Genomic DNA, 11,134 nt, shown 5'->3' with positions numbered 1-11,134 from the left:
AAGGTTTTGGAGATTTGCCATGTAAAAGTATACTAGTTGATTATTACAAGCTTCTAGAGGTTTCCACCTTAAGTTAGCTATGTGAAGGCATCGTTGAAAATCAATTGTCTGAAGCTGGTGTGAAATGTAGAATGGAGTATCCTTTAAGGAGGGTGCCTACTATTGTTACTGCACATACGTTCTGCGCGTCTGGAGATACTCGGGTTTCCTATGGGTGGTGCCTACTAATACAGGGATATTTTTGCGCGTTTTAAAACTACGCGGAGAAAGCAGAACTTAGCAAGTGATTTTGGTATCCAAAAAGAAAATTGGGGGTAACCATGCATTTTTCAAAGATAATAAAGCTTCAATTTGGAAAAAAAGCACCATGCATTGCTTCATATTTTGCTGCTTTTTAGAATAATTGTTGCTTAGTTATCTCTAAAAAATGTGTGGTTACCCCCAATTTTCTTTTTGGAGTTCAATAGCCGCTACCAAGATCTGCTTTTCCCGCATAGTACCAAACCGTGTAAAAATACTTCGCTATTAGTAGGCACCGTCCTTAACAGGTTTGTTTGAGACTCCATACCACTGACATCCTTCACCCAACAAGCACCGCCATTTGCACTTACCTGCGCAGTCCTTTAGAGAATCCCCAGAAGGGCAAGAAAGCATCATCACACAAAGCACTGTTAACATGGAGATTCCAAAGTAAACTATTCAGTCTCTGGTTTCAACTTTAACTAATACCCTGAGTTCCGCCATTTGAAAAAAATATTCCATCAAACACAATGACCATGAATGAGATGAAATGGTGAAGTTGATCAGTACACCACAAAAAAGTTAATGTTTTGCAATGGTTTGCCATACAAATGTGAGCATGAATCAAAACCCTTAGGAGTGACTGAGTGAGGATATGGAAATTGAGCCAGGGGGGAGGGGGGGCGGGGATGTCAATGGCTATATGGGGCAAAGCGTGTGTTAGTATCCATGCTTTTAGTATGAGGATTCATTTAAAATGGCTGTTTTGTGAGTAAAGACGAGCTACCTGTGGACGTTTTGGTGAAAGTTCACTGCTTAGCTTCTGCTGGTCATTTTATTACAGTATGAAATCATGCGCCTGGAGGGTACTCCGCTGGATTTCCGGTGGGGGGGGGGGGGTGGGTTGATCTTCCTAACCCTGACCCTATTTAGAACAAAATATTATGTAAATAAAATATATTAATTTGATACCAGTTTTCAGACCTGGGGCCCGTTTCTCGAAAGTCCCGGTAACTTATCAGGCCCGATAAGTGTCTTTGGTGATAAATGTTTCTTAAAAGAAGTCAATTTTTGTTAGCTTTGAATACTAAATTTTGAAATCTTACAATTCTATGAAAACATTGGCCAAGTACCATGTCAGTAATCACTGTGTAATCGGCAAAAAAACGTTTAAAATATACTTTTCGGGCCCGGTAAGTTACCGGGACTTTCGAGAAACGGGCCCCTGGTCTCTTAAGTCCATACCCATTTTCAGACCAAAATAATTGAAATCTATAACCTATTTCAGACCAAAAAGGCTGAAAAACCATACCCTTCGGTGCCACACATACCTAGAGTATACAGCTTATAAAAAAAATAAATCACTTTATTTAAGTGTCAGTCTTTAGTGCAGCGCACTAACTGGGGACACTTTCCAGATCGCATTGGAATTTACAAGTGTTGGTTTTTGAGGAGAGGGAAAAACCGGAGTACCCGGAGAAAAACCGCTCAGAGCAAAGATGAGAACCAACAACAAACTCAACCCACATATGACGCCAAGTCCGGGAATCGAACATGGGCCACATTTCGAGTGCTCTCACTACTGTACTATCCCCGCTCCCCGAAGGTAGTACCCCTTCCCCCCTCCCTGGAAATTCACTGATTCTTCCGTGGCATGATTGTAACACACTCATGGCAAACTATTACAGTGTACAACCAAAACCCAACTCCAAAATACACTTACGCAATCATACCCAATCTTTTACGTTGGAGGACTCATTTGACTGACTGGCTACCATGTTGACAAGACATGAAAAGGCAAGTCTGTGTGGAAATTCTTTAATTAAAAACAGCTAATTTGCATGCAAATATCTGAATATCAAATTTCTATAAAACAGCATATCTCCCGCCACTGCAGGACTCGTGAGTGATATCAAAACAAATGTCAAACATTCCCACAAGATTCACTGACAGCTTTTAGTCTCCTTTTTTTCAAAAAAGTTGTGATCCTTTGTGTATAAAGAAGTGTTTCAGCTTTCTTAATTTAACAGGTAGTGCAACAATTTATGACATGGGTCTCTTTTTTGGCCTCTTTCCCTCAACCCACAACGACATTCTACTGCTTTTTGTTCCACGACTTTCACTTGTTAACGTCATGAAGTAGACAGTTGCCAAGACGACAACCACCAGTAGGCCAATGATTAAGAACGTGTATGTATTTGTAGTGGAAGTTGATGGCGATCCAATTTCCCGCAGATGTACCTCAGCAAGCTCAAAAGATGGGTTAAGATCAAGGGCATGCCTAAAATGGATCCCTGCTTCCTCCAGGTCTCCAGAGGCTCTTAAAATTTCACCAAGAGTGAAGTGTTGCAACCAACAGTTTTGCTCAGTCGGCTGCATTTCAAGTGATCTCCGCGCAAGGTACGCTGCATCCTGGACATAATTTAAATTGAATAAGACCTTTGCAAGATTGAGGAGGGCATCAGCATCATTTGGCGAGTAGAACAAGGCTCGTCTGAAGCACTCGATTGAGTGGTATGTACTTCCTCTTATTCTCCAGAAATTTCCTATGTGATTACATACTACAACTGAATTTGGACTCTGCAACAGAAGTCAAAACATCATGGTCAGGTGTGTCAGGCTGGGATGCATGGCACTTAACGATTTCATACAGAGACTGAAAAGTTGAAATCAAATAACAGAGAATGTTATTTTTAATGGTCATGCCTTATTATTTCATAACATAGACTACTTCTTGTTGCAACCTAAGACTTGCACCAGTATGGAAACAGTTCATAAATGGAGTAAAAAGTTTTTGTTTTGTACGAGGATGAAAGTAATGACTATTAGCCAAACCAGTAAAGCGGCCTTCACATGACAAATTTTTGTTGGCCAACTCACGTTGGCGTGTGTGAACGACACAACAACATGCTGGGCGACTGTTGGTGACAAATAAAACTTGTCTCTATTCTCGCCAACTTTTTTTCGTGTTGGCCAACTCGCATTTGACATGTGAACTATAAACATACATGTGTTGCTGAATTTTAACCAATCAAATTTCGTCCACTTCTCACACCATTCGCCCAACACTAACAAAATTCGCAAAGCTCTTCCACGAGCATATTGTACACGCCAAGGGAAGGATTTCTTGCTATGTAAGGTTTTACCCAAACCCTTCTGTTTCTCCATCGCTATTTGTTGTTTCTTCGACGAAAAACATAAAATAAAAGCAAGCCTGACGCGGCAACTCTCCGTGTGTGCCCTTGCACCACAAACGCCATGTTGTGAGTTGGCGTATGTTGCGATTTGACGTGTGTTTGACGAATGAACGCAAGCGTTGGCCAACTTTGTGGAGTTGGCCAAGACATGTTGGCCAACAAAAATCTGTCGTGTAAAGGCCGCTTTAGGATAACACCACTAGGTGTCAGTGCATGCTTAGATTCAAATCAGCCAGGTTTAGCAATTCTACCATAGAACAAGAAAGCCACAAAGTATTAATATAAAGAGGCCAAATTTTTGTCACATTGTACACATCCCAGATTTTTTTAACCTTCTCTTTCTCGGCGCGATCAAGCTAAATGAATATGTCCAGGGATGTAGATAGTTGCAGATCAAAGGATCAGATGGATATTTGCTGATGTTTCATATTTACCTGTCAGGACACAGGAAAACAATTGCAAGTGGGAAGAAAACAGAAAAATAACAAAAATTTGACAAAATTCCAACGAAAAATTGACCCCAGTTTCTTGAATGAACTGTTGTAGGCCAGGCCCCAGTTGCTCAAAGAGCGGATAAAATTTATTGGTTGGAGTTCATTTTATCCGCTGGAGAGTGGTTTGTCCACTGGATAGAGTTACCCACCATTTGAACAACCAGCACCAGAAAAAGAGAAAATCCGAAGAAAACAGAAAAAAAATTCAAATTCAACATTTGAAGGGGTGCGTGGAATAAGGCCCTTTATGACTTTTTGATGTAACGTCAAATTCTCCTCTTGTTTCACAAGCGAATACAAGGCAATTTGGAAGGAGAATCTAGCAATTGATCAGAAGTCACTTAGGGCTTTTTTCCAGGCAGTCCTTTTTATTAGGTTTCTTCAGATTGCCCTCAAATTGGCATATGACCTCATAATTTCCAGAAACTTAGTCCACTAATTTACCTCGAATTTGGTCAAATATTTGAATAAAACCACTAAACCTATAAAATTCAACATAGCCCTCAGGCCTTAAAATTATACAGGAAACAAATTACTGCAAATTTGTGTTACACAACAATGTTGCAAATAATATTGCCTGTTGCAGCCTGCTGTCATTAGTAACTACTGCATGAAGCTTTTTATGCAATAAAATTTGAGCATGACAAACCTCTTCAATGGCTCTTTTTAAGTTGGATTCAATCAGACCCAAATCAATTTCTTCCATTTCACTCTTTTTAAAAATCAAAGCCACTTCCTCCTCCACAAAGGATGGATGATACTCCCGGTTTGCTATGCCTTCTAAGTGATCATAAAAGGTCTCGTTCACTGGCGGACCGCAGGTTAACTGTGGTGCAGGAAAGAGCTCTAAAGATGTTGGACCCATTGCGTCAATTACATTGCTGTTGAAGGAAAAGAAAGTGTCGTGTTGAGAGTTTTCATTGAACAAAACTGTCTAGTTTTTTTTTTTTTTTTTGCTTTTAAAGGACCCTAGTCAGCCTCCGCCATTTTCGATGCCATATGGATATTGCATGGTGAAGCGAAATCTTATTGCTTAACTGTAAGTTGTGTTCCTGAAAGTATGTTTCATTATCTTTAGTAGTTTCACAATGTTTTCGTTCATTTCGACATGCTCCAAATAAAATATAATAGGCAAACTCTCGCATATAAACAAAGACAAAGGTGTGGCTGACTAGGGCCCTTTAATGTTCCAGTGACCTAACTTGAACTGTATAATACACAACAGGTCAGATCATTAGAAGAACATTCCCTTCCATCTTACAGTTGCAAGTCATAACTATAATATTATTGTTTTTTTCGTTGTCAAGAATGATAGCTCATTGTTATGTCTGCAAATGAGTGCAGCCTGAGGCAAGAACGGGTGCAAAATAAAGGGATTTGTAATTATGACTTGAAAGTGCGAATATCTTGGCCAGACAGCAATGAGGGTATTATTTCTGAAGAGTAAACACGTTTTTTTACAATGCCTCATTAAAACCCTTAATTTCAAAAATTGAACAATTTTTTTGTGGCATTGCACTAATAATTTATCACTCACTATCCCTCTCTTTCACCCTTGAACACAAAACAAAAACACCTGAGAAAGTCTACAAAAATTTCAACATGCTTCTCAGATATGGATTATCAACCAATAGATTTATTGAAATGTTATTTTACCTCATCTCAAGGCGTACAAAAATAGGGATATTCTACCCCCCCCCCCCCCCGCTCCCTTAAAAAACTGTCCTCCAACATTTTCCATAAAAACTTCGACCACTGTCATATTATTTTCAGAATCTAAACTCAAAATTGTCTTAACTGTAAATCATTCTGTGTAAATCAGGAGCTCAAGAAGGCATTTAAAATGGCAAAAAAGGCTAATGGAACCCACCGAGTTACCGTTTTAAATTATTGATTGTGAACATCTCGACTGCAATTTGGCTGGTTTTATCACAACAAATATTGCAGTAACTCGAAAATTACACTAACTTTAAGTTAAAATTGTTAAAATGCAACACATTGTGCATGTAAGCGTGTGCCTGTTGTGTTGCTTTCTTTTATGTGCATAAAATCTTCGCAAACCATCATTGTTCGATTGTTTAATGCGACGCCACAGGGACTTGCACAAAATTGCAGGAAGCAGGTGGTCGCTAAAAATATAGCAATTCCGCAAAACAAGCAATTCAAAGGTGGCGATGAAATACACGATAATTCAGATCTTTCGCTGACTTCGCATTAAAAAATACGCGATTAGCTTTGACACAAAAAATATTGCATCACCTGAACTGAAAATAGTCACGTTGTATATTAAAAGACTTATCTGAACAAATATAGCGATTTTTTTTTCGCTGGCTTTTGAATTGGTGTATTCGCACACCCACAAAACCAAAACATGGCCAAGTTAAGGCATCTGCGTTAAGATGCAAGGAAAGATAGAGAGATCAAAACTCTAATCCGTGATGAAAAGCGCTCGGATATTATTATCAAAAGCCAGCAGAGAATATTTGCATGTCACACATCGAAACCTGTCGATCTTTCCCAGCCAACGACAATTAACGAACAAACAATACAACCTTGCTGATTGAGATTTAAAGTTAACGAAAAAGAAACGGCAAATGTTGAGATCTTCTCTTGATGAAATGTTTTTGTTCAATTCATTAGTACTTTGTACTATCACAGCGCTCAAAATGCAAATGTCAGGTAAGCACGTTGTGTCCTCGCATGTTTATGTCGTCGCAGCTTTTGCGAATATAAAAAACTGCAAGCTACAACTAATCCCCTTTCATCCTGAAAATAACCAGTATATGAAAAAACCGACAATTTTTTAGTAGACCGCTGTAACGTACGTATAACGCTACGAACAATTACACTCAGTGCACGATACGGCCTCGCCGCACGTCAAAACAAAACTAGTTGACAATCTTCAATTAAAAGCTTACTATTTTCACAAATTTCGCTAACATTCTCACCTCAGTCCATGAGATCTGCCCTTACTGCACTGGTCACAGTTTGTTTTCCTGCCATTTCCCGTCTTAGGAGGATAAGTTTTCGTCAAAATGGATAATACAGGATCGGATTTCAGTATATCAGCGCTGGCACTACTCGCCCGTACAACTCCTTCTCTTTCGTTCAAAATCCAGTGCGTCGCTCCCAAGGTATCTGAACTCCATAAACAGGCCGAAACAATATACAGAGCCAGATACGGAAGATACGGATAATCCCCGCTCATGGCCGGGGAAAAAATAGGTTAAATTATATTGCAGTTGCCGGAGAAATTAATCCAGATATTCAAGAAATCAACAACACAACACCAAAATCTATTAGTAACGCTCGCTCCGTATCGTTACTGAGCATGCTCGTAGAGTCTTTTGACGGGATCTCGATGGAATGTCCCGGATTAATAGCGAGATTTAGAATCGCTTTTACTCGTGAAATAGTACACAGATGAGAATAGTGCAAAATAATTCTGACCTTTGAGGCTAACGCAAAACTACTCAATTTTACTGAGAAATTGAAAACAGCGAGCGGCAAATATAGGGCAAACATGGTCACGTGGTCATTTTTATAAACAACCACGAACTCCGGGAGAATTTTATGAAACATTTCCCAAATGAACTATTTCTTTCGAAAAGATAAAGCAAAACTGATAGGAAATTTTGTTAACAGTCTCAGCCTATCATTTGTAAGGGGATTATACTTCGCTCTTTATTACCGTGAAGAATTTAGTTTTATAACGTTTCATATCTCTTTGCCTTTTAAACTGTACCAGGCGCTGAGCTTGGAACAAACTATTAAAGAATGATTCACAGTTTGTCTAGATCAACTGAGCACTTGCTTTAAAACCGGCGCAGAATCCATAGGTGTAACTCGATAACTTTTAATACAGCAGGCTAAAACAACTCGGGGGTGGGGGGCGAGCAAAATGGTCAAACAAAACTACCCCTCCCCTGGCCTGTCACTCAAAAGCAGCCAGATTAGGGAGTTTAAGATGCAACGAGAACATCAAAATAGTAGTAGATTTAGTAAGCAAAACAATAACTTTGCACCTGCATCACACTTTTTGTACATTTCTTTTGCCGTTTCTTTTACGCGGTCTACCACGCACAATTTCCTAATTTTACGTTTGAGCTGAGAACGTTAACAAACGATGACAATTTTTTCTTTTTCTTTTTCTTTTTAAATTTGGAATCAGGCAGCAAGAACTCGACTACAGGAGACTTTTTTTTCTCTGGCTCCATGCTTGGGAGGACGTATTTGTGTGGCTTTCGATAACGGGCGAAACACTAAAATGTTATAAACTAAGGGCATTTATATTACTACATTAATTTTCTCTTTAATACTATCAATAGAAAACAAGTAGTTTATTTCAACAGTAGTTTAGTTCAACAGCTTTCACGGCTTGAAATTGGTTGATTTCGATTTCGATTTCGATTTCACAAGGCAGGAGTGCCTTTGTTGCTGCTGTCTATAAAAACAAACTGTTAGCGAAGGAAACTGACAGGTATAGTAAACAAATTATTGAAGGTTGTGAAAAGGCACTTGCGACGACTGATTGTGCACATTAATTATTCTGAGAGGCCCAAGCCCCTGCTCCTCCCCCTGCTACGGGCCTGTACGGATAGGTTCAATTCCTCAGTTATGCTTTCACATGCCAAATTATATCGAAATGGTATGCACTTCTAAACTAAAAGTAGAGCAAATTTATTTATACGTGGTTAGATTTAAAGCTAGAAGCTTCTACTGTGGGGCCGTGTAATCAAACAAATATTTTAAACAGAACAGAAACTCTTTAAAATCCCAGCTGGCAAGGAGGCTTGCCAGTTGGCTATTTACAAAGCTTGGCCAAGGATTTGAAACCCGCTTATTGCGTGCAGTTGTGTTTGTCCTGACAAAAAGCTCATATATTTTCTCTTACATTAGCCACTGGTTAACACGGACAACGGGCACTTTTCTGTGGCTTGTGTGCCGACCACTTTCGCACAAAGTTAAAGCCCGCTTCACGGACGCTGGTAATCGGCGCAATGTATATATTGTCTGAATTCTGTCCGTCTCGCTGAAGCACAAGCTGGAAAAAGTCAATACAGAGCAAAGTCAAAGACTACTTTAAACGATTACGTTGTCAGTTCTGTTGTACGCACCGAGAGAAAATAGATTTTAATGCGAGATTATTTGAATGCGTCTAAGGTCTACTCAGTTCGAACTTAGGTTACAGTTACGGAGCATTAAACGATATCCTGTTGCTTTTAAATTGTATTTTGTATCGATGAAACATGTGTCCGTGACATTTATTCTGGGAGCCTGTTTAATACGGACACCGAGATAATACGGACACTTTTGCGTGTCCTTTTGGTATCCGTTTTTACCGGGTTCCACTGTAATGTTATAAACAGTGCGTCTTTTGTTTTTAACTCAAGTCAGTAACAAGGCAGCGGAAGTGCGAAATTTCTGTCATAAACAGGGTCATGGTTTGAAGCCTTTGGTGCAACCCCTCTCCAAACTTGGAATGCGTATCCCGCCCTGTCCAAACCTAACCTGCGAGAGCAGATGTAAAAGCGGGATAAGGCGTACGCTCTCGCAGGCCAAGAGTAGCCCCGTGATGCCTAACACTGATCGCCTCGGCAAGGTGCTCAATGAAATAAGGATTTTTATGTTTTGGTCAAAACTGTACAGAAACGGAAACTATGTACCCTTTTTCATTCGCGAAATGTTCCTTGAACACCAAATGAGAAAAAAAAATTAAGTGATAATTTTGTCAAAGAGAAACGAACCATTTCATTCATTGTTCAATTTAGGACACGAGAGAAGGACTTGAAAAAAAATGTCATCATTTCGATCCCCTCCTTCTGTGGCTAGCAACACTTATTAATTGATTCATTTTCACTAGTATAATACCTTTTAACACTACTAGAGTATTGTTGGTACACGTTTGCCGACTTTTGGCATTTTCTCTTGTTTTTTTACTTTTTACTAAAAATAGCTGAAGTAGTACCTCAATTTTTGGTGCCAGGAGTCATATGGATCGCTCAATCCGTTGCAACCGGCAGCGTCAAAAAACTGCAGGAGAAGTGGTTGTCGTACGCATAACAAAACTACATATTAAGAATCTTTTTTATATACTTCGTAGTTATATGTGCCCGATTTATGAGAAGCCTAAAATAGTTTTTCTTCTGGAATGTCACATGTCACAGGAATCCCACGGGACTGGAACCCATGACTTTCATATTACTGGTGTGTGCCCATTCCCGATAGGAATGAAGAGGAAATCACGATTTATGTAAACATGTGTGCAGGGCTTCGTAACCTTTGTTTGTCGCCAACGGTTCGTATTTTTTCATAGACGCTCCCGACGACTACACTATCAAGCAAAATATATAGAGTACATTGTTGAAACTGGGAGGAGACAAAAAGAGTCCAGTTCAAGAATTTTTTTTTCTCGCAGAGCTAAAAAGAAACAAAAACTATTTTCTCGCGGTACTAGACCGGAAATACAAGCGAAGAACTTCAGGAAACTAGGAGGATACTAGGCGACTGTTTCCGCGGACACCTGCCCAGACACTGAAAGAATTGACGAAGATGCATCGAAGCCAGTCCCGCCACGCTTAAATCAACCTCAGCTTTTTGAATGTCTTTATAGGGGCCAATTTAACTCGTATTTCATTTTTTCTAACTGCGTCACACTGAGCAAAACAGTTCCTTTAGAAAGTAAACCCTTTTACATCTGTCTGCAAATGGAACTGAGTTGCATTTCAGTGCCTCCACCCCCACCCCCTTTCGTCTCGAAAACTAAGAAACAGAATAACCCATACCTTTATGTTAACCACGTTTTTACCTATCGTTATTTTCGCTTGGAATCTCGTCATGGATATGTTATTGAGTTCTTGGTAACGGACCCTTGTGTCTTATTTATAAATATATCAGCTAAAACAAATCATTCGAAATCAGACCGACTTGCACTTTGCGTACAGTTTGCATGGTCCCTGAGAGATTCGGCTGAATCACAAAACCCATCGCATAGACCGTATTTGGTAAAGCATAAGACAAAGTGTTTTTGTTTCAGCAAACATACTGGAATTTATTTGGCTCACCCGTGTAATGTTCAAAGCTTAAACGTTTTTGAAACTGACTAATGCATCAGTCAATTCCAGCAGTGTCCACCCCCCCCCCCCCCCTCCCCCGGGCATTAGTGGGGCACTTTTCAACATGGTCCGTCCCTGAAGGGGCCGG

The 11,134-nt window shown here is 39.7% G+C and overlaps 1 protein-coding gene across 1 annotated transcript; it reads right to left on the bottom strand.

Moving 5' to 3' along the window:
- Positions 1-2,042: 2,042 nt before the first annotated feature.
- LOC146473940 (uncharacterized) lies at positions 2,043-7,261 on the bottom strand. The gene is made up of 3 exons (XM_085117623.1): positions 6,880-7,261; positions 4,581-4,812; positions 2,043-2,820 (listed from the first exon to the last, which is right to left on the bottom strand). Exons 1-3 carry the CDS (start codon positions 7,137-7,139, stop codon positions 2,284-2,286), a joined length of 1,029 nt encoding a protein of 342 aa, XP_084973749.1. The 5' UTR covers positions 7,140-7,261; the 3' UTR covers positions 2,043-2,283.
- Between the last annotated feature and the right edge of the window lie 3,873 nt (positions 7,262-11,134).

The sequence above is a fragment of the Pavona decussata genome, unplaced genomic scaffold, assembly GCF_977016875.1.
Source record: "Pavona decussata unplaced genomic scaffold, jaPavDecu1.1 SCAFFOLD_92, whole genome shotgun sequence".
In the NCBI taxonomy this organism is placed as follows: Eukaryota; Metazoa; Cnidaria; class Anthozoa; order Scleractinia; family Agariciidae; genus Pavona; species Pavona decussata.
This window is presented reverse-complemented; position numbering and strand designations above follow the sequence as displayed.